Source organism: Mirounga angustirostris, unplaced genomic scaffold, assembly GCF_029215605.1.
Source record: "Mirounga angustirostris isolate CCGP_5_RB_7025 unplaced genomic scaffold, mMirAng1.0.hap1 SCAF_8, whole genome shotgun sequence".
NCBI classification, from domain to species: Eukaryota; Metazoa; Chordata; class Mammalia; order Carnivora; family Phocidae; genus Mirounga; species Mirounga angustirostris.
In genome coordinates this window covers 108,520,895-108,545,573 of record NW_026991716.1, presented here as the reverse complement: position 1 = coordinate 108,545,573, position 24,679 = coordinate 108,520,895, and the positions used below count along the sequence as shown (strand labels likewise).

Sequence of the window (24,679 nt, the reverse complement as noted above, 5' to 3'; positions counted from 1 at the left end):
GCACAGCTAGAGAAGAGAGGGGAACCACCCGAGTTCAGGAATACAGTATTTTTAAAAGATGCCAAGCTAGAAAGGTCCTAGGCCTCGCAGGCAAAACCCATAAAATGACCAATCTTAGTAAAGTCACAGATTCAGGCAAATGAAGAAAAAGTGAGGAAGGTAGGTGAGTACGTAAAGAGTTTTAACAAATGAACACAGGGTTTAGACTTTAATTCTGAAGGCTTAGGATATTTTTTGTGGCAATGTGACACAATCAAAAGACCTTTTGAGAAGAGTATTTTTTTTGTTTTGTTTTAAAGATTTTATTTATTTATTTGAGAGAGAGAATGAGACAGAGAGAGCACGAGATGGGGGAAGGTCAGAGGGAGAAGCAGGCTCCCCGCCGAGCAGGGAGCCCGATGCAGGACTCGATCCCAGGACTCCAGGATCATGACCTGAGCCGAAGGCAGTCGCCTAACCAACTGAGCCACCCAGGCGCCCCGAGAAGAGTATTTTGGCTATAAGGTAACAAAATAGATTTTAAGGGGAGGAACTAGAGAATAGGGAGCCACAGTTTAGGTTCAAGCACTGTGTTCACGGAAGAGTCATGTAAAATAAAGTAACTGGATCTTGTGAGACGAGCTTCAGAGCAAGGAATATTGTAGTGTTCTGTTTGTTTGGGACCAGATAACCACCGTAGCACATAAAAGTTCATTCTAATAATAAGCCAATGCTAGAACCAGGCTGCAACTAAGTTAAACTACCTAATATTAAAGAAAGGACACTTTAGTCAAGCTCTTTATTTCTATACAATGTTCTCATTAGACCACCTCAGTTCAATTAATGAGCACCCATGGAGTATCATCCATAAAATATCAGTCACTTCCTCTCCTCATAATTAGTGAAACACATTTAGTCAGATGGAGAGCACTTCGGCAAGGCCCAAGGATATGAATCCATTTGGGGATGCTGCAAATTTTCATTCCCTCGCTCGTCAGGAAAAAACCTTGAATGTTTGCAGTATCTCCCATCCCTGTTTCAGTGATTTGTCAGCCTAAATAAAGGGTATAATTAAGGCAGTTTCAGCTGCCTGCTCTAGTATCTATTTAGGAGAATGGGATTTGAAATCAAATGGATTTGATACTTGCCAGTTTGAGCAAGGTGTTGAAAACCAGTACGTCCCACTTTCCTCGTTTGTAAAATGAGGAATAACACTACATGCCTCACAAAACTCTCATGACTTTTAAGTGAGCTAACCATCCAGAGTACCATGCCAGGAAAGGGTTAAGGGGGGCATGGACTGAGCACTCTGCCTGCCCTCTTAACCCTCTCTCACTTAGAGCTGGGGAAACTGAATGTTGAGCTCGTAATTTCTTTGATATTCCCCCCTTAAGAGCGGCAATCCTGCTTTGGATGATGAAGGTATCAATGGAGCATCATTTAAAAGTATGTGTTTAACCAGAATAATCTGATGCACTTTATAAAGTTGTGATTCAGGCACCAGAATTCTATCAGGCTCCAAAGAAGCTTAGACTCATGGTTTAAAAATGAATACAACTTCAGACAGATGGCACATCATGAAAAGCTCAGTACGGGTGGCTTTCAAGCTTCACTCTAAATATTCCAAAGCTAAGAGTGAACACGTTTGAAAATGAGAAGAAGATACACAGATGGTTAAAAGATCCTGACCAGGATCTGCCATCAACCAGTCACTCCTAACAATACAATAGCTTTGATGACCAAAAGATTACATATATGGTCTTTGTATGTGTGGCTGCTACTTCTAGAAATGTGAAAAGGGGAAATAAATCCCAAATTCTATGTACTATAGTAAAGACTTTAAGACTGACAGAAATCAGACTAATGTAATCTATATATATATATATGTATATATATATATATAAAGTCTTTAAATACAAATAAATCTTTATATATATGAATATCCAAGTAATCTCACAGAATTAAAATATAAATAGAGATAAAATAAATCAACTGTATTCTATTATCCCAATATCAGGAAAAATGGAAAACAGAAAATTAAACTAAGAAATTCCTATAAAAACGTATTAAGAGAATACCAACTATGAGCATAAATCTATTCTAGATAGAGATGAACACTGACTATGGACCATATTTAACTACAAAACACCTATTACTTGTCCATGGGATGGGTTTCCATTGAATACCTTTGAGGGAAATGCTGACCTAAAGAAAAGGCACCGTTCCTAAAAATGGGATCTTGAACACTTGTTTCTATGCTTTGGGCTAGGCAACCATGCAGAACTCTACAAAAAGAATCTATAACTCATGGGGCGCCTGGGTGGCTCAGTCGGCTAAGCGGCTGCCTTCGGCTCAGGTCATGATCCCAGGATCCTGGGATCGAGCCCCGCATCAGGCTCCCCGCTTAGCGGGAAGCCTGCTTCTCCCTCTCCCTCTGCCTGCCACTCTGCCTACTTGTGCTGTCTATCTCTCTGTCAAATAAATAAGTAAAATCTTTAAAAAAAAAAAAAAATCTATAACTCAGGAAGTACTACTACTGCCCAAAGACTGGATGTGAGAAACATGCACACAACACGGATAGCACCTTCTAAAAGGACAGATACCTGCGCTCATGGGTGTTACTCATTATAATTTTGAAAGCATTAAACAACTCAACTTTCATAAAATGCTCAGGAACATCAGTTATTCTTGACATTACAAAAGAAAATATCATGCTTTCTAAAACAGAATCAACTTAACTTGTACTTGAGTTTATTCTAAATGTGGACAGGCACAAAATACAACCATCGTATATAAATCAAAGTGCTTGCTGATCTTAATAAGAAGCTGGTTAGAGAACATGGTATTTTAGAATAATTATTAAATATATATTTGTATATCAAGGTATAAATAAATTTTTATTATTAAAGGAGTCACCTAGAAGAAAAAGCCTCAGGCCACTATTGAACTTACTTTATATAAACAAATGTCACATCCCAAGCAATCAACTTTAAAACAAAATGATTTTATTTATTTATTTATTTATGTTTAAAGATTTTATCCATCCATTTGCGAGAGAGAGAGAGAGAGAGAGAATAAGAGAGAGAGATCGAGCATGATCAGGGGTGGGAGGGGCAGAGGGAGAGGGAGAAGCAGACTCCCCCATTGAGCAGGGAGCCCAACTCCTGCTGAGCAGGGAGCCCAAAACAAAAACAATTTTAAAGGGGCACCTGGGTGGCTCAGTCAGTTAAGCATTTGCCTTCGGCTCGGGTCATGATCCAAGGTCCCAGGATTGAGCCCTACAATGGGCTCCCTGCTCAGCGGGGAGCCTGCTTCTCCTTCTGCCTCTGCAGCAACCCCTGCTTATGCTCTCTGTCAAATAAATAAATAAAATCTTTAAAACAAAACAAAAATGATTTTAAAGCTGCATTTGCTTCCTTACCAAACTGATAAAGAATCATAGGACTTAGATTTCCCATCATGTGGAGAAAAGGGTCCTTCTCATGCTGGTGGTATATAAATTGTTACACACTTTCATGTGCCTTAAACATATCCTCTGACTTGGTAAGACTACCTAAAGGATTTTATAAAGATGTTTAATGTAACACTGCTTCTAATGGCAAAAAATTTGGAACCATCTAATATCCAAAAGCAGGAGCATCATTAAATCATTCAGGGAATGTATTAGGGGTGCTAACTATGTTGTTCGTATACATATAATAACATACTATTTCATGTAGAAAATGTGTGTAACATTAAGTGCAGGAAAAAGCAGACTGCAAAATAGATTCTGCTTCCCCCCAACTTACATGTGCGTTCAAGTGTTGCTAAAATTATCTTAGCATAATTATTTTCAAGTTTAAAAAATTTTTAAAACATCCACAGGCTCTCCCTTTCCTTTCTCTTATTACCTTACTTATTACACGAATCACACTAACCAATTCATTCAGTTTGGATTTAACATTTATGCATGACTTGGCAAATTCTACATAATTCCTGCCATTTACTTCCATCTTATTTTAAAAGTTGGATAATATGAAATCAATTATTATAAAACATTTCACGAATTGAGATCATAAGGAATTGGGGATAAAAAGATGTTTCAATATGAACAGGAATTATTGGTTCTTCCAAAAAGAAAGAAATAATCTTAGTATTGAGAAAAAAAGACAATTACATTTTTCACATAGAACAGTATCCAAATCTATGAAATACAATCATATAAAGTCTCTAAAAAGTACTAGGAACCGTTTCAAGAGCTTTTAATAAGCTTCTAAAGGTAGACTCCCAATCTTACTTATCTAGAACTAGCCCAACACCTGCCAGGTCCAATGCACTCAGTGTCCAAACATGATCTAATTACTTAATGCTCCACAATGGCCCATTTTCCAAATTAAGAAACTATGTTTCAAATGGATAAAGTATCTCATTCTAAGGCACACTATTCCTAGGAATTCTCATCCATCACTGCCTGAATCTGTGACTCATCATTCCACCGGCCAGAGCAATAGAAAGTTCAAAGTAAAGTGCAAAGTAAAGGGGCAAAAATACATGCTTGTCAATATCACAGACCTTCTCGTTTGTTGTATTCTATCAATTTAGGATTTTCTTCCAGATAATTATTTCTTTAGGAGCAATGGTCTTGTTTCTATAGACCTAAAACTATAGTTTAATAACTAAATTAAAAAATTTTAATGAAATTCTCTGCAAAAATATTAGGGCTGAGTAAAGGAAACAAAGTATATGCAGATCAGTAAGTTACTGTGAACACCACTGAGTATAACAAAAGTTTTAAGTAGTCAAAGCCCTAAATTATTTGGCTATCATGGTTCATAATCACTTTCAGAATGGTGTATAGGACCGGTCTAATGGTCTCATACTTGACCAGTGGTTCTCGGTGTAAGGCTATTTTGTCCCTCAGACAACTTCCTCCCCCAGGCGAGGTCTGGAGACTCTCCTGGTGGTCACAACTGGGGAGGTGCGACTGGCTTCTCATGGGTAGAAGCCACAGATGCTGCTAAACATACTATAATGCAAAGGACATCCCCTCAAAGAATTAAACAGCTCCAAATGTCAACAGTGCCAAGGCTGAGAAATCCTGTACTAGACGATTAATATAAGGTGAAACGATCTACCGTCCTCAAGCTTAAATGAACACCAAGAGCGAGATCAGGAAAAGCCTGGATGCCCCAGGTTCTGGACAAGGCAAATCTCCCAAGCAGACTACTGTCCTCCTCAGGAAGAAAAGTGTGTGATTCTGCAAGCTGCAAGGGAGACAGGGAGGGTTTAAAGTTGACAGGCACCTCATCCTCAGTGAATGTGCACAAGTCTCAAGTAGCTGTGTATGGGTGTGTAGGAGGAAATCACCAGCTTTGCGGGATCCACAGTGGTCACATCTTCTGACAATTTTGACCAAGTTCAACAAAACCCTTATTAGGTAGTTAGGGAGTTTTGTATCTAAAATTGAAATAACAAGGATTGCAGGGGGAAAAACCCAAACAAAGAAGATAAATAGCAACTATATGATTCCTTCCCCTGCCTCCCGCCCTCCCCACTTTCTCACTTGGTAGACTGTTCTTTTGGTGATGGCACCGTGGAAACCACAGAGCACGTCGTAAGTGAAGAAGGAAATATTTTGGTAGAGTTAATTTCTTAGTAATAATAACAAAAGGGGAAAAAACAAACATGTTTTAAAAATATCAGGAACAACAGAGAGGAATAGTGAAACACATCTGTGAAGCTATGTCAACATCAGAATATTAATCTCCTGTGACAAGGAGCTTTGATGCACTGGAGGAATCAAAGAGACCTCCAATGAGAATAACATGCCACATTCGGAAGGTCTATGAGAGGACACTTTAACCTTGAAAGGGAGCCACTGCTAGGGGGACCTCACTCTGCTCCTGAAACTCCAATGGATGCAGGGATCCAGTAAATAGAAAAGCAAGTAGAACTGCTCCATTTGATGTAGCAAGGGAATCCAGAAATGATCATTCCTCAATCCACAAATGAGGAAAGCATTGCATGCCACGGCTTAGCTCCTTAAGGACTTGGTTGAGCCTGAAGTTCGAAAGATTTTCATAAATTGCAAATAAAAACAACCTTCTCTTATTTCTCACTCTGCACCTGAGAGTTCTAGGTGGGAATTAACTATAGAACTGCTCCATCTTTCCCAGTCTTAAACTAAAATGTGGCTTCCTGTAGGATAGGTAGAAAGGGAAACACATAGAAGAACAATTAAAACAAAAATTTCCTAACATCTCTACAAAGAAATCCATCAATAACATAGTGAGATATAATACTTCCCAGAAAATGCTTGGCTAATGCATTAGTTTAAGAAAGAAAACTAAGTACATAAAATACAATATAATGGAATTCAAAAAGTGACCCACTCTAAAAAGGCCACAAGGGGAGCCTGGGTGGCTGAGTCAGTGGAGCGTGGGACTTTTGATTTCAGCTCAGGTCATGATCTCAGGGTCCTGAGATCAAGCCCCATGCTGCTTGAGATTCTCTACCTTTCCCTCTGCCCCTAACCCACCCCTCTCAAAAAAATTAAAAAATTAAAAAATTAAAGGCCCACAAAAACCACCCGTATAAGAGATCAAAGAGAAATATTTCAACATTACAGATTTCTTCTGGGTTAAAAAATGACAGTAATATAATAACTACATGTGTGGGATTGCTATACTTATTCTAGAAGAGTCCCTGGTGTCTACAGTTTCTTTTTTCTTTCTTTTTTTTTTAAATTTTTTATTTATTTGCAAGAGAGAGAATGAGAGACAGAGAGCATGAGAGGGAGGAGGGTCAGAGGGAGAAGCAGACTCCCCGCCGAGCAGGGAGCCCGATGATGCGGGACTCGATTCGGGGACTCCAGGATCATGACCTGAGCCGAAGGCAGTCGCTTAACCAACTGAGCCACCCAGGCGCCCTGTACAGTTTCATTAAAGATAATAAAATAGGAAAAAGCCCACAATTTCCTCATATTATAAACAATACATCTGCCCAAAGAAAAAGTGATACATATAACAGGTAATTTTTCTGGTAGACCCTGTAAGTCCACATCACCAGCAACGTGGCTGAAAAGTTTCAGTGCTTTGTTTTCCTCATCTATAAAATCAGGAGTGGGCCTAAATCTCTAAGGAATTGCTGAGTGTAAAATTTGATTTTAGCATGCTGATTTTAACAGGGCTTCAGAAATTTACATTGTTTCTGTTGAAACATTTTTAAGTAATAAAAGACATTCATTTTCTTTTTTATCTCCCCAATATCCTGAAAGTTTCCATGAAACACCGTGGGAGTTGCAGGCATAGGTAGAAAAGTATAATACGTAAACACAAAAATTATGTTGAATGTCCATGTTAACATGGGTTTGTATCTAAGACAGGGAACAGATATTGGCAAATTCATTAATTAAAATCCTATTAACTATTTTTCCTGTTAAACTATAATTTATTAAAACAGGGCAACTCCCTCAATGAGAAGTATTCTGGATACTAATCAACCAGAAGGTGTGCTCTTGCTTGGAATTTAATTTTGCTTTATTAACAGTTCATGCTTAAGGAAGTTTGCTGAGTATATTCGTTCTCAGCAGGTGTGTTAGCCAAGAGGTTTGCCCAGATGATAATGTTAATGACCAGGTAGAAAGAGGAAAAATGTGTGAGTTTTACAATTTTGAAAACTAACTGCAAGACCTTTGTAAAGACATTTTTATTCTACCACACATACAAAAGGAAAACACTTATTTTTTTCTAAAAATAGTATCTCCTAATTATTTTCTATTATAAAGATGTCCTTAATGAGGTACTGCTAAAAAATTTCTATGCCATTATCCCTGCTCTCCTAGACTCATATAACCAATAACACTTCTTCTTTGGCAATTTAAAAATACAAATCTCTCTAGAGAGTACAGTCCCTGAAACCCACGCAGGTGAGCCCATATCACACTTTTCATGCTGCTGAGTCACAGACACTCCCTCCTTAAGGCCAAAACAAACTTTAGTTCCCTAGAATAATAAGCACTTTAAGAATTACACCCATGTCTCTCTCCTGTCCTTAGAGAGGTTTAGATCTGCTCCATGGCATTCTTTTATTCTTAACAGAATTGCACTTCCAATTACCAGCACTTGAGAATATCTAAATCTTCTTTCATTTAAAATTCAACTGTGTATATAAAAGGGTTTCAGCACAGATGACCTCAAATTTGCTGAACTGAAACCACTCATTAGCAGAAAAAAATATCCTTCTAGAAATTCTAAAATATACAACTAAGAGAAATGTCTTATTCAAGAATAAGATTAAAGATCTAAAAAAAATCGAGGTGCAATTAGAATCTAATGGACCAACATTTCCCATTTTAGCCCACCCTTACCTCTCCCGAGGAACAGCAAACCAGTACTCTGGCTGCTTTCTTCGTTTGCCATACTGCTGAACCATGGCTGCACTGTGAGTGGCAAAGGATTTTCTCATCGGCTTTCCTACTTTAATGCACAGAAACATGGGTGGAGTCTTGCTTTTCTCCTCTTTTGAAGGAAGTATATCTGAATCACACATGAAAAAAAACCTTCCTCAATATTGACAATACTGGTGAAAAACCTTTAACTTATAAAGAATAGTTCCCAATCCCCTCTTAGGGACAGAAAACCAAAACACCATCAAATTAGAAGTAATCACATTTTCCAGACCTTCTTTAGCACAAAAGGGAAAAGCTTTGCATGTTTCGGTTTGTTCTGCATCACATAAAACCAACACAATGTGGCACTTCACAAGAATACATCTCAGTGAATGATACTGAGGACCCACTTACACCATGAGGCAATTTGGTTTAGGACTGAAATAGCTTCAAAGACATTTCAAACCCCTTTAGATTTAGAAATTCAAGGTGAGAAAAGGAAAGTTCTTGAAATTAAAAAACAAATTATTTTTGAACTAGAAATCTATGTCACAGTTCAAGTTCCAAAATAGATACTATATAATGCTAAGTTTTTTTTTTCCCCAATTAATGTTATCAGCAAAGATAAGCTCTACTGAGAGAACACTGTTCTCAAACAATTGTTCTAATTTCACTTGTATTGACAAGTTTCAGAAAGCCAACTGTACGACAGGATATAAAGATGCTAAAGAAAAGTGGCTTACCTTCAATGGGTACCTGAATTCTCTTTAATAGCCACAACTGAATTTCGGACTTATTATCCATTTGTGCCCCTTGGCAGCTGTTGTCCAGGGTAGATTCTGAAGAGGTGTCTAAAGACCCTTTATTCACATTTTCTTCTGTAGAAGAGGCCAGTTGCAATGGGAGGGACACTCTCTCTTTCACCCAGGTTTTATCTGGCTCCTTACTGCCCTCAGTTGGGGGACCGCCTACCTGGGGAAGAGAACTGCTAAGGGTGATATCTATTCCCACTGGCTCAGTACTTTTGCCATCACTTAATTCTGCCTTCGGCAAGTTTTCAGTTAACTGTGACCCTTCTTTGTTCTTATTCAGGTAATATTCAATGAGTTTAACTTTATCTAGATCTTCATGTATGTTCAGTGTGTTTTCCACCTGGCTTTCTGGGGAACCAGACTGCTTGTCCACCTCTGGCATTATATCTTGCTTCTCACGGGTTTCTAAATCTAGGGCCCCCTTCAGTTCAGCGTCATTATCTGTTCCTGAAAAGTTCAGGGCTGACTGCACCTGCATTTCTGTAGTGGAACCGATGATGCGGGACTTAGCCTTCCTTAGCTCTTTTGGGTCAAGAGAAAGGCACTCCTTTGAGGTGTCTCTTTTGTCCATTCCACTATCAGTTTGAGAAGAAAGTTCTTCCAAGTCAACAAAGTCATCATCTTCCCCTAAAAGGGAATTTTCTTTGGCTATAGATTCAAATGCAGCACGAGTGTCAGAAGGTTCCTTGCTGACCTTAGTCACTGTGGCAGATCCACTGGTTGCCTCTGTAGAAGACTCGAGTGTCTTTACCTTTCCTGACAGAGAGCCATCTGAGGGCTTCATGTGCATGTATTCTGTTGACTTCTCCAAAGGTCTTATGGATTTGGAATCTGAAGTGATGGTTCTCTCCCCATTCTGCTGCCGTTTTTCCTTGTTGAGAGATTTGAACTTACTGAAGGGGTTGATGTCTTTTTCTGAAGCCAGGTCTTCCCATTCTCCAGGCCTGTACAGAGGACAAAGATCCTGAGGTAGGTCACTGTCGGGGGAAAAATGGTGGGTGCACATGGAATGTTAAAAACAAAACCAAAAACAAAATGGAGGAAAGGCAAAAATTAAAACAAAACCCAACCAAAAACTAAAACATAAATATACCACAACTTAAATTTATGTTGAAATGATTTCAGAATAAGGAAATGAAATCAGAAATTGACTTCAAAATGAAACATAAATAAGCCACAAGAAGGGGTAAAACAAAGTACCATGAGAACTGCATATCCTACTAGGACATGAATGATTTTTGAAGTCATTTATGAACATGGAGCTATCACCCACCAGATTTTCAATGATGAAACAATGCTTCTGATATTCATGAAGGAAAGGACAAAGAAAAGGAAATGTTTTACTACTATGACCTAAATTCTTTAAATATTCAAAGCTGTTCCTTTTTATAAAATAGTATATAAACCAATTATGTTAAATCTGAATGGCTCATTGACTGAGTAGCTACTCATTTAACTGTTGTACAAATTACTAGCCCTGAACCCTAATTTTGAGCTTCAGTACTTTGGACCTAATGTTTCCAATAACAGATATCCTTCTACTCCTGAGGGAGATGCAAGAATCTTCCACTATTATTGTGAATATATAGCACCTGCTCCATTTTACACTTTAAAATTTATAGAAAAGTAAATCAAGTAAGCTCTTATAATACTTAGGTTAAAATTCTTAATTTCTTGACTCATGACAATATCATTTTACTTTATGGCAATGGGCACTGGTTTATTAGCGGAAACATACTGTCCCTTAACAATAGATGCTTTTCTACCCAGATCTGAATTATACAAAAATATTGATTAGACATGTTCTCCAAAGTTTAAAATAAATGGTCAAGAAACATAATTTTTAAGCCATGCCTGGCAAGATTTTGAGTAACCTCTTTTTTCACTTACCTTAGTATTGATACTGGGTTAAGACACAGATATATAAAGACCCTTTATAAAAATAACATTTTTAGATTTCAGAAATAACTTTGTTTTCTAAAAAGGCTAGATCATGTTCAGGTAACACTTTATTATTCTGGCTTTGAAACTACTAGGGCAAGAAAGCCACAAAGTACCAGGAAGTTCTCAAGTTATAAGACTATCTCCCCAAACTTATTTTATAAATCACATGCATGGAACATCCATGCTTTTTCCAATAGTAGCCTACATAATTGTTAGGCTCTGACAGATGCTTGAAAAAACTTCTTTAATTCATAATTCATTTCAATTCAATACACATGTGTTGAGCCCCTCCATGCCATATGCTAAATGATGATTTTGACAGTGTCTCTGTTCTGCAGGAACCTGCATGCACAAAAATGTCCTACCCAACTCTAGCATCCCCCAAGACATGAAAGAGTCAAATAAACTAGTGTCACATGTCCTAATTTCCAGTTTAGGACCCCACATTTAACTTGGCATCTTAAAGGTTATAAGAAGTCTTACAACAAAGAAACTCGGCTCTTCACATACTTGGTTACTAAGCAAAACTTTCTTCCATGAACATCCAAGACCCCTTCTCATCTCTTCCTTCTCTGCCTAGTTGACTCCCACGAACAGATGTGACTGCACTCTGCTCAGCCTCCTATACGACCCTGTTTAACCCTCCCTTCTTGTTCATCTACCTAGTCCAAGGGGGGAGGAATTTAACTGTTTTTTGGGCTGCAGTTGCCAAGCACTGCTGGGGCAAAGTACACAGTGGAGCCAACTGGCACAACTGTTAATGTTTTCTAGACTCAGCCAGGCACCTAACACTGATCAGTAATCCCTCCAGTTGTTCCCTTCCTATTCTCCGTCTGGGGAAGCTGGACTTATGAAATGTCCCACACACGAAATACGAAGCGTGAAGGTGAGGACCGGCAGATCTTACACACACACACACACACACACGCACACACACACACACACACGCTCTTAAAAAAAACGATTTGCACATTGCAGGTAGATCATTTGTACTCGTTTTACAACTTCTAGTAATAATGAAATTTTAAGCTATTTTTAACTTTTAAACAACTGATGGAATTCTGAAGTCAATACTAATTTTATATCACACTGATCCCACTCACACACTCTATTTTGCCGACTGGGGCACAAACTGTTCACTAGACTGCAAAGTCTTCACACACTTGCATCCAAGGCAGGAATCTGCACCATTTCGAAATAAACTGAACACAGTAGGAGCCAATTCTTAACTCTTCTCTCTCCCTCCAGCTACAGCTTTAACCCCGTACCCCAGATTGTTAAACACAATCTCACAATGAGGGAAATCTTTCTGTAAAGATGTACCTTCCTTTTCTATTATTAAAAAGAATATTTAATATCCTGAGCTGAAGATGTGCCAGTTATTCCTCCATTAGAAGCCATCATCGGTCACCACAGCACATACCCTCTCCAATGTCTATCACCCAGCTACCCCATCCCTCCCACCCCCCAATCATCGGGCAAGAAATGCCCTATTTGCCTGGCCATCCACTTCTAAACTGAACTGTATCTCTCCTCATTCTCATCTTCTTTCCTCTTGTCACAGAGAACCTAATGTTCGTTCCTTATTTCCAGAACTAATGCCTCACGTCCTCTTCTCTGCCTCCACCTGAGACTCCAAGGCAGCTGGCCGCTCCCTCCCAGGGGTCCTCATGGGATGCTGTGCGCACTTCTGCGCATACAACACACTTAGTTATCACTTCTCTCCATCTGTCTCTTGCACCCAGGAGACTGCAGGCTCCTCAAGGGCAAAGGCCATGACCCACTCATCTGCATACCCTTGCCACCCAAGAGGCATGCACTAAGATGAAGTAGAAGCCTCAACTGTACAGACAAGATTCCCCAGAACGATGAACAGAGTTTCAGAAATGAATGAAAGGTTCACATAATAACAGCTTATACTTGGTAGGTATCAGGCTATTTTCTAAGAGTCTTGGTGTATCAATGTTTAGTTCTTTTTTTTTTTTTTTTTAAAGATTTTATTTATTTGACAGAGAAAGCATAAGCAGAGGAAGAGAGAGGGAGAAGCAGGCTCCCTGTTGAGCAAGGAGCCTGATGTGGGACTCGATCCCAGGACCCTGGGATCACAACCCGGGCCGAAGGCAGCCGCTTAACCGACTGAGCCACCCAGGCATCCCTCAATACGTTTAGTTCTTAAAACAGCCCTATAAGCTGAAGAATACTATTCATTCCATTTAACAGATGAGAAAACTGAGGCACGGAACTGAGTAACTCGGGCAGATCACGGAACCATGAGTGGCAGAGCCAGGGACACCCAGACAGTGTGGCTCCAGACTTAGTCATCATGCAGAACTGCCTGGCCTGCCACACTGCCTCCTACACCTCTCACTTGGATACTTCTGGCAGGATTTAGAAATTCTACTTCAGTGCCCATGCCGGGAGTTGGGTAAGGCCCTAGTGCGTCAGACGCCAAGGACTGTGAGAGTCCAGGGAAACCTGCTGGTATAAACCCCTAAGGACTTTGTGTCTGGGTTAGTTCTCTGATTATCTTCCCTTCTTTTTCTAAGTCCTAGGGGCTAGCTTCCCTTTGCACAATTAGGACCCATTGCTTTCCCTCTACCTTCCTATCACTGAGGGTTTCTAAAGATTTTTACTTCTAGTGGACATAGAGAAATAGAAACACTGACAAAGTGACAGCAAGAATCCAATCATCCCTCCAAATGAATCGATTCCCTGAGCTTTCTTAACCCTCCTTCTCTTTTTTCATGGGGAGCTTCCTTCTCTCTCTTGCCAAAAACACCCTCAGTTTTAGAAGGCAAAAATAATCAAGCTTAAGGTAATATTCATCTACATTTCAGAGACAAACAGGCCAGTATTCCTCCCTCTTCACACCACTGCAGGTGGTCTGATACAGAGGCAGTGGCCCCCACACTGTCCACGCTGAGCTCTCTCCATGCAGGATTAAGGGAAAACATGAGTCAGGAATTTGATCCTATCCTAGAATTTGAATGAGAAGAACACATCTCTGTGTAACAACTAAATGGAGAGAAAAACACTATTCTCTTATTGGCAACCTAACATTCCTTTAGAGAAACTTCATTTCTTCTTTCATTAATTAAGAACACGCAATGCTTTTCAGAAAAATAAGTCAAAGAAATACCATTTCTATGTGCTGGCATTTTTGCTTTTCTCCTTTCGTTTTTGTATGTTCAACCTTCCCCTTTATCTCCATTTCCTCTCATTTCTCTGTTTTTAAAAAAATTTACTGCACAAATCTTCCACCTTCAAATTCACCTCTACACAATCTCTCACTCCTGCCAATGCCCTCACTTTTTAATTGTATTTGATTCTCCAAACACCCGAGGTTTTTTTGTTTGTTTGTTTGGTAAACAAAGAAATCTCTCTTACGATGGCAAGGCATCTTTGATCTTCATGTGGGAAATGTCATTGTAGAGAGCAATGGAAACCACCTCTTCCATGGGGCAAATGAGGCCATACTCCTCACAACCATTTTCAATGACCAGGGGATCAGACTTGTGAGGGTCGAACATGATGTTGTTGGGAGTAACAATCATGACGCCTCCGACCACCCCCTGTGGGAGAAAGGGACAGGACAGAATCACTACAGACAGAAATGCAACCACCACAAGCTGCTTTAATGAACTCATGTTGCCCTTCTGTTGACTCCGGGGAAGCATGGTCTCCTCCGTGACAACCGCGTCCCCTGTCAGAGGGCTAGGACAACCGGCTGCAGAAATGCGATGTTGGCTACCGTGTGGGGAGGCAGTCAGCCGAGCCTAGTTCTGGCACAGTTGCTGCCATAGCACAATTGTGGTGGGACCTCGGGTTGCAAGTCTATGTCTCACACGCCCTGCTTCCCTGTAAACGGGAGGGGCTGTCCCAAGTGCTTTCCCACTTGAGAACTGGGCGCCTTACAACTCACTCAGCACACGTTCACCACGTGTCCAACAAGTGCATGGTGCTGGGCTAAGGAAGCATCTGTCTCACAGCCATGGTACCAAATGAGAGTCCTAACATTTTTCTCTGAAATGTTTAGAAAGGCCACATTCAGCAAAATTTGACACAAACAGGAATATGAAATTTCTGCAGCCAGAAATAAATACAACTAAACTGTGGAAGCTAATAGTAAAAAAGCAGTAATTTGGGGGCGCCTGGGTGGCTCAGTCGGTTAAGCGACTGCCTTCAGCTCAGGTCATGATCCTGGAGTCCCGGGATCGAGTCCCGCATCAGGCTCCCTGCTCGGCAGGGAGTCTGCTTCTCCCTCTGACCCTCCTCCCTCTCATGCTCTCTGTCTCTCAAATAAATAAATAAAATCTTAAAAAAAAAAAAAAAAGCAGTAATTTGGTGGGCCCGTCTGTCTGAAGCTTGGCCAGTTTACGATTTTATAGGTTTTATCTCAGAGACAGCAGGCCACAGAGGACTCCCTGTAGGTAGACCATTTATCTTGGTACTCCTAATGAGTAACGGATCATCTTTGTGAAAAATTTTGCATTGCAAGCACTACTTATTCTTGGTTGCAAAAGTTATAAATGCACATTAATAATGTATTTTCCTACCATTTGGAACCTGGCATGAAGTCTCCACTATGATCAACAGGAATTCACTTTATGTCAACATAACCCTTTCTTCAGAGGCTCACTAAAAGCTGGATTTGCTTTGTAAACCACACCAACAATCATAAAACTAACCATACAACATAACAGACATTATTTTTAATATCAGCATCTCTAGCAGCAAATGGGTTGAGAATTTCACATTTTCCAAGTTAGGTGCTAAGATCTTTACAGTGACCATCCCTTTTAATTACCACCCTCCTACAGATTAAATTTTATTATTGTTCCTATTTTATTTTTTAAATTTTTTTATTTTTTTAAAGATTTTATTTATTTATTTATTTGACAGAGAGCAAGAGACAGCAAGAGAGGGAACACAAGCAGGGGGAGTGAGTGAGCCACCCAGGCGCCCCTATTGTTCCTATTTTATAGATGAGGAAAATGGAAGCTTAGGCAACTCAATACCGTGCCCGTGGTCTCAGAGCTAGTGGGTAGCAGAACTGGATTTTAAATTCACTGAGTCTAATTTCGGCCCTTGCTGTCAAGCATGTACTATATTGGCTCCCTAGCAATGTACGGACCAAGAACTGAAAGAGAAAATGATAAATCCAAGGTCACAAAGAATCGTATAATAAGTACAATGCCAGGCATCCAACAGGGGAAAACAAATGGACACTTATGAAATCTTATGATGAAACTTTGGGAAAGATATTTTAATGTCCCCTGTCTTGAGTAATTTGGAACCTACTTTAGTTTTCCATGGAGTCCAAGAAAAGGAAGCAAATTACACGGCCATATACCTTTCCATCGGTGAAGTATCGGCAATTCATTTTTAGAAATTTTACCACGCCTGGCTCATCTTCTTCAGAAGTGGATGATAAGACTCTTTCAATGGGTTTTAAGGCCTTTCTTGCTAAATCAGCATCCTTTAAGAAAGCAAAAATTCCCAAAATCAAATAGAAGCACTGTTTAAACAGATTATTTATATAAATCAAGGCACACAAGTTCCCTGTAAGGAACTTGTTTTTATTTAACTTGAACATGAAAAAGAGGCAAATATCCTTTGTCCTTCAAAAATTATCACCAATACAGTAAGTATCCAAACAGCATTAAGGTTTAAACAACAACAACAACACGTGCATATGTATGAAACCATAAAAATGGCTCATCAAATGTTTTTAGAAAATAACCTAAATGAAGGAATTCATATTTGACTCATGGTTCAAGTTCTCTAGAAAAAGGAGTAAAAGCCATACAAATAAACGATCAGTCTCATTGAGAGTTTAACTTCATACTTTTACATAAACGAGGTGTGCATTTTTGCCTCTGAGACCTTAAATGTGAACATGTTTCTTTTTGATAGGATGCTTTCTCTCAACTAATGAAAAATCCTTATCCCCACCCCTTTGGGGGAATTTCAGATGACAACCTGTGAAAAACAACACATAAAATTCTATAACTCAAAAAATACATTTGATAAATATGAATGTCAGCTCATGAGGGACATACATACAGGCAGTTTATCATATTCTGCATCTGATGATGACGGAGAGACAGTAGCACCAGGACTGGATGATGATAATCTTAAGGTACTGGAAGGAAAGTTGGCATCTGGCACAAAAAGGACCTGAAAATGGGAAAGACAAGCTGAGGATCAAGAATCGGGCAGGCATACACTAGGCAGTGTTTAGAACAGTTGCTCTCTGCACAGTGTCATGCTAAGTACATGGCTAAGGCCTACTTGGCCTTTGCAAAACTCCTAAGTACCTTGGGGCCTTCTAGACTAATCCATGAAACAATACTCTATAATAGAAATGTGTGCAGTGCAAAAGGTATGGGACATACGTACAGACACTGCAGGAGCTCGCAGAAGAGAACAACGTGGGTGAGCACCCTGGGCAGGTCATATACAGCAAGTGGGTCCAAGTGAAACTTTGAGCAGTATGGGAGATTTAGATAGGGAGGAAAGAAGCTTCCAGGGAAGTGTACTAATGGTACAAGGGAAGAGAGAAGAGAGTAGCCTGGCATGCTTCTAAACATAACACCTGCGTCAGGAAGAGATGAAACAAATCCACGCTTGCTAACTCTAAGCCGGCCCTGAGCGCTAACATAGTAAAATCATTGTACGATAAGTGGTACAAGGTAATATCAATAACCTCAGTACTTTCTCTTCTATCACTGTCAGCTTATCGAAAAACAAGTATTAAAATCTCCCAAATTGACAAAATAGCCTCCTTCTGCAAAATGTACTGGTTCCTGAAATGTTATTATGATCCTGTCATTCAACACACTTAAAATGAGACATGTGACATTCTGGCATATATCATATACAGTCTTAAAATGATGACTTCTGCTGTTATAAAACATAATTAGCACTAGTCATATAACAACGGTTCAATAGTGTTTGTTATTCACTCTTTCCCACCTTTTCTCTGTTTTAACTTTAGTTATTCAAATCTCTCTTCAATCTAGAAAAAATGTGAGGCAACAACAAAAGACGCCTTATGATAAAGGTAGGAAAACCAGTATCAAGGAGAAATAAGATGAGGACTAATTACTACTGAAACTACATGCTCCAAAATTACCACTCACTCACTGAGGTGTGAGCCATAAAACCAGGTCTGAGTTTCCAAAAACCAACGCAAAGGGATGGACATCATTAGTGAGAATTTAAAAACAAACCAGTTTCTCCTAAGTATTTTCTCCGTAAGTCTCATAAAGAGTATCCCGGGCTGAACTACTTGTCTTTGATGACACAGTGACCGTTAATACAATAACCAGTTTTGGGGGACCATTCTTTACAACATCTTCAATGTGGATCAGTGGCAAATGCCAACGTGTAGAGTTCCATAAGAGCAATTTACAGAGGCCTAAAATTATATGGTCTTGGTAGACAGCTCTCTTACCTACCTTACATAGAGGAATGAATAGATGACATTTCTTCCAAGCAATTCTCCATGAATATTTTTTTGTATCTGAGCTCTTGACAAGTGTTAGGCAACATGGGTTGAGATTCTATTGTCTGGCCTGTTCCAAATGTCAAATCAAAGGGATAATTCTCGTGCTTACACAGTTCATTGCAGTGTAAACAGAGGTGACCGATGGATGCTGGGAAGCTCAGTAAAAACACCAGCTCTCTCAACATGGATGTGAGCCTGGAACACGGGCAGGGGTAAATTTACCTACTGACTTCAGAAAATAATGCTGGGTGTACTCCAACACACAGGTAAATGGTGGATATGAGATCTTCACGTTCTTTACCATAAAACAAACCTGTCATCATTTTAGCCTAGAAACTTTTCTAAGCATGTGTAGCCAAGGTACTCGGTGAATATAAAAACAACTTAAACCATGTCTCTGCAAGGTAACTTCTGAGTGTGCTCAAGACAAACTACTTGCAAAAGTACATTCTTTGTACATGTCCTGAAATTTGATGTAAGTATCCAAACTAATAGCCAAACTCAAGACCTTCTAAAAAAAATTTTTATGCCTCCGTTATTCAAAGTTTGTCTGCTATTGGTTTTGGTCTTTTAAGCAACAAAAAGTCTATAGTAAGATTTTAGTTAAGTTACAACTTCCTCTGAAAATCACCTCTTACATGTGGTCACTCACCCAGCCAGACCAGTTTCCTTCCCTACCTCATGGTGACCATCAAATCAGTCTCTAGAAGGGTGAGTCTCAAATTTTTTGGAATCAGAGCAGATAAACCCAGGTTTGAGTTATCAGATCTACTGAGATGAAAGGAATACCTACCCCTCCAGGAACTAAGACAAAAAGTTATCTACAGTTTCTGAAAGCCCCTCAATTTCCCTCTTCTTGATTTCTTTTTTCTTTTTCTTTTTTTTTTAAAGATTTTATTTATTTATTTGAGAAGAGAATGAGATAGAGCATGAGGGGGTCAGAGGGAGAAGCAGACTCCCTGCCGAGCAGGGAGCCCAATGCGGGACTCGATCCCAGGACTCCAGGATCATGACCTGAGCCGAAGGCAGTCACTTAACCAACTGAGCCATCCAGGCGCCCCTGATTTCTTATCTTTGTCAGCAAAATCCTGATTACAGCTGGGTCCTGAGACAGCCAACAGCACATAACTGTTTAGTTCTATGAGGGGCTAGACAGCATTGCAGAGGCTATCATAGAAAAGACACCAGAGACATTGTGGCCCACCCCCTAATTTCAGGGCTTAGAAAACTGAGGTCCAAAAAAGGAAGGGACTTGCCCATGTCAAACAGCTACCACAAGGCCAGTCGGAAACAAAGCTTTAGGGCTCCCATTTTGGGCATTTTTGCCATTACAATTGGCATATTAAAACAGTCCTTTTGGGGTGGCTGGGTGACTCAGTCATTAAGCGTCCGCCTTCAGCTCAAGGTCCCAGAGCCCTGGGATCAAGCCCCGCATCGGGCTCCCTGTTCAGCACGGAGCCTGCTTCTCCCTCTCCCACTCCCCCTGCTTGTGTTCCCTCTCTCGCTGTGTCTCTCTCTGTCAAATAAATAAAATCTTTAAAAAAATAAAAATAAATAAAAAAATAAAACAGTCCTTTTACCTCCAGTTGGCTATTGGACCTTAACCTAGTACCGATATTTTGTTTATGGACATAGTTAATAAGAAATCACTCTAAATTACGTTCCTACACTCTAGTGACTATAGTCTTTAGCGTTGAATTAGTAAATATACACGTAGGTTCTCTGCCATGGATCAGGGACATATTATGTAGATTATAAGAAACCCCAGTTGATTTTCCTGGAGATAAATTTTTATTAATTTTTGAAGAGTTTTAATACATATTTCCCCTCAGCTACCCAGTACTGGCAGTACACTAATTTCTCTTTTTTTTTTCCATTTTATTTATTTATTTATTTGACAGAGACACAGCAAGAGAGGGAACACAAGCAGGGGGAGTGGGAGAAGGAGAAGCAGGCTCCCCGCTGAGCAGGGAGCCCGATGCGGGGCTCGATCCCAGGACGTTGGGATCATGACCTAAGCCGAAGGCAGACGCTTAACGACTGAGCCACCCAGGCGCCCCACTAATTTCTCCTTTTGACAAGAACATAAATACTAAAAGCACCATAATACAAACTGGCCAACTTAGGGCCTGTTGGCTTCATATGGGGCCCTTGAATGAAATGCAAAGAACAATATCAGCATTTCCTCAGTAAAGTTGTACTTAAAAGTAGCAGTATCTATTCTGAAAGAATCCTATGTCACTGTCATGTACAGGGACAGAAAGATGCTCAAATAAGTCAGCAATGAAACCAGCATGTGCTCATGGCAAGCAGACAGTTCTATGGACAGGAGGGGAAACTTGGCCTCAGTCAGGACCTACCAAAGACTGGGTCATATATATTTATTGGCTAAATGTAGTTTTAAAGTAGAAATACAAGAATATATTATTAAATATGTGGAAGGTACTAAAAGAAATTGCTGGTCTAACCGACAGTGGCAAAATTACACAATTAGTCAATTTCATTCAGTTTAATAAATAAAGTATTAAAAACCTGGGGAAAAAATCATATGGCTTTTTCTTGATAGTCCTACTGAATTTCTCTGCTTTTGGCTGACTGACCATTTTTTTCAGGTATCAAATCAAGACAAAAACGACAGGATTCTGCCTTATTTATTTAGTTATTTTAAGTAGGCTCCATGCTCAGTGTGGAGCCCATCTCGGGGCTTGAACTCACGACCCCTGAGATCAAGACCTGAGCTGAGATCAAGAGTTGGACGCTTAACTGACTGAGCTACCCTGGTGCCCCAAAATTCTGCCTAATTTAAAATCAAAATGATGGCCATTTTGTATCCCAGGAGCAGAATAAATGGAAACTTGCACTTCTAAATAAAACATTCTAAGAATGTTCGAGTTACATTCTACAGAAGAAAAGGTCAAATTTAACTTCTCTTGATGCTTCGAGGAACACCCACAACATAAACTAATGATAGTTAAGTAGTTAAGTAAACTGTGTTCATCATTTGCAAAGTATTCATTTCTGAACAGTTCCTCAGTTCCAGAATGCTTTTAGAATTCTTGATCTAAGGGAAAGATTGAACCAATGCACATTATCACCAATGTTAATCCTGTGAAACTGACGCTGAAGCATTAAAAATGGCATTAAAGATAAACGCAAAATTTCTAAAAAGTAATATCCAACAAGAAAAGAATTACCTGGCCTGGAACAATAGTATGTGTGAAAAGTTTATTCAGTTCCACTAATTTATTGGGAGTGATGTTAAACTTCAGGGCTATGGAGTTTAGGGTGTCCTGGCTTCCAGCCTAGAATAATCAGACAAACAAGATTCAAAATATAAAGCAAAAACAAAAAACAAAAAAACCTTTCCAACATTCATCTATTTGTGATATGAGTGAATGAAAAGTAGTTCTATCCAGGCATATTCTGAAAAAGAAAGTGGATACATTCTCAAGCCTTAATAAAACCATGGAAGAGCAAAGTCTTAAATCAGTTCATATCTGGGCTCCCTTATCTTCAAATTTCAGTGTCCACTAATTAGATTTCTAAATCTGCTTTTGCACAACTTAGCTGCATGGAGTAGAAGTCCATGAGATACAATACAAAACTGTAAGTAGAGAAGAAATAAAACACATACACCGTACCCACCCATCAGAGAAGTCAGGGCTACTTTCTCTATTCTCAATGTTGTCTCTTGCCAGTCTCTTCACTGCTCTAAAGGCTCCTGGATGGTGACCTGTTAATGGCTGATTTCCCCAGTGTCAGCACAATGACCAACACACAGAAGGTACTCAAACATTTGACAAATGAATACAATGGAAGGCAAAGAAATCGGTAAGAAATTCAGATTAGCTACCCATCACTGTTCAGTCATTAAAATGACAACTTCTCATGGTCAGCCAAATTAATGCTGTCTAAATCTGTGAAACCTATGATACATGCCCCAGGAGGAGGTCTCTCTCCTTCTCTAACAGAGGGGAAATGGGACCAAAGAGGGCAATGAGATGATGGGAAACTTCCCAAAAAAGTCTGCTGCCTCTGGGCAGGTCGATATCTCAAACTCCCTGTCTAGGGTCACTGGATGGGACCTGTTAGTGGGAGGCCACTCTGGTGTGTGTCACTAAGAAGTTCCCATCTACAGCCCTGGGTCAAGACCTGTGGCTGTCCTGAAACACAGAACTGGCTTCCCCAGGTAAGTCCTGAATGAGGCGGTGACGGGACGTCGTGGACCAGTGAAGATGCAGAAGCAGAATGAAACTCACCACTGGTCTGAGCATCAAAAACCCCCCAACTAGATGAACGGTCTCAGACTAATCAAATTCATAGTTACAGGTGACACCAAAATGACCTCAAAGCATTTCTGGAACAAGGTAGTATTTTTAAAAGGCATTGAAAAATTAACAACCATATGTCCCTACTTCTACCCTGGGCAAAACCAGCCTTACTAAAAGTAAAAAAAAAAAATAAAAATGTTTTAAAGCATGTATTGTTCTTTTAATATTAGACATTTACATAATATATTCACATCTAGGAGGTTTCAGGGTTTAGGAATCAGTACAGGACACACTGAGAATGGAGATTAGAGCCAGACTGTTGGATCTGAATTGTGGATTTGCGACTCACTAGCTGTGTGACCTTGGGTCATTTGCTTAACTTCTCTATGTTTCAGGGTCTTCCTTCATCAAACAGATAATTATAATTCCTGCTTCACAGCACTTACTTCATGGCAAGTGATCAAAAAATTTGCTTCATATTTTTAAGAAAAAACTTGTAGAATATACTGCTTAGGGAGTTTAGGGAAGGAGATTAGGAAAGGAGAAAAACATTAACAATCTGGAGTTATTACATAAGGATAAGACATAAATATAGAATCCAGCCACAGACCCTGGGACAGATACTGGAATCATTAAATGTTTAAAACTAAACAGATGCCAAAAAACAAAAAACAAAAAAACCCCAAAAAACTAAACAGATGCTTGAACATCCATAGCTCTGGAGCAAAACAAGTAATCCAGTAAGTGCTAGCATGGTTCTCTAAACACAAAGGTATGAATCACCTTTTATTTCCAATGACAAGTACAAAAAATAACTTGCCAAGTAAAACTAATCTCCATAACCTATCAATCAAACAGGCAGGCACAGCTGCATTACTAATTTGATCACCTGTTTCTAGGAGTTAACATAGGGCTTGCTATTTACTCTCACTGCATCATTTAGTATATACTTTGTGAAGCATCTCCTAGCCAATACCGCTTCTCATTTTTTTTGGAGGGGCTTGTGAGTAATACTGCTGGATACATACATGGCTTTAGAGTTAATATTGTTTTTAATGATAAATAATCCAATACTTCTTGAGTACCTACTAGGAGGTAAGGCACTGTGCGAGGTGTTATGGGGTTCAAAAACATACTGTAGACTCTGGTAAAGTGAAATGAAAAATTACCCCAAATCCCTTCTGGAAAGGACTAGTCCTTTAACCCCCAGAAAGATGCCTGGAGATGTTCACAGAACACTGAGCACAAAATGCCTGTGCCAGGCTCTCCTGTGTGACTCTAGAAGGCTTGGAGATCATTTACCATTCCAAAAGAAATGCCAGGGAAGGATCAGGTCTTGCTGTTTGCCTTATATAGAGGCTGGCACAGCATATGAACAATGAGTAGAAAATATATACACAGGAGAAAATCCCAACCAGGCAATGACAACAGCACTTATTTTCTTATTAGAAGTCAGAGAACACGCCTCAACAATGCTACTTCAAAGTGAATTAAAACAAATCTAGAACTGAATGTTCACTTTGTAGCAGAGCTAGGATAAATGGACACAGCTCCTGGCCTCCAGGAGTTCATGCTGCAGGAGAGAGATGAGTACACGGCACATACTGTGAAGGTACAGTATGGACACACGCACAGCATTATTCATCTACTGATCCAACAATATGGCAGCCTGTACCCGGCGAGCCCCAGAAATACAATGGTGACCAAAAAGGGGTCTTTCTCCATGGGTCCATGAATTAAGGCACAAGACAGACATTAAAATAACAATCACATTAGTGAATCAATAAACTGA

At 39.6% G+C, this 24,679-nt stretch overlaps 1 protein-coding gene across 15 annotated transcripts in view; it reads right to left on the bottom strand.

The window, feature by feature from the left end:
• NCOA7 (nuclear receptor coactivator 7) overlaps window positions 1-24,679 on the bottom strand; it is a 155,888-nt gene that overhangs the window by 34,375 nt on the left and 96,834 nt on the right. For 12 of the 15 annotated variants that reach the window (XM_045865492.3, XM_045865493.3, XM_064598073.1 and 9 more), the window contains 6 exons: window positions 21,811-21,918; window positions 17,170-17,283; window positions 16,457-16,582; window positions 14,491-14,675; window positions 9,091-10,136; window positions 8,327-8,495 (listed from right to left, as the gene is read on the bottom strand). In XM_045865492.3, the coding sequence (XP_045721448.1) occupies window positions 8,327-8,495; window positions 9,091-10,136; window positions 14,491-14,675; window positions 16,457-16,582; window positions 17,170-17,283; window positions 21,811-21,918 (1,748 nt within the window). The remainder of the gene's footprint in view (window positions 1-8,326; window positions 8,496-9,090; window positions 10,137-14,490; window positions 14,676-16,456; window positions 16,583-17,169; window positions 17,284-21,810; window positions 21,919-24,679) is intronic. The other 3 variants (XM_064598074.1, XM_064598078.1, XM_064598071.1) reach the window with 2 other exon arrangements.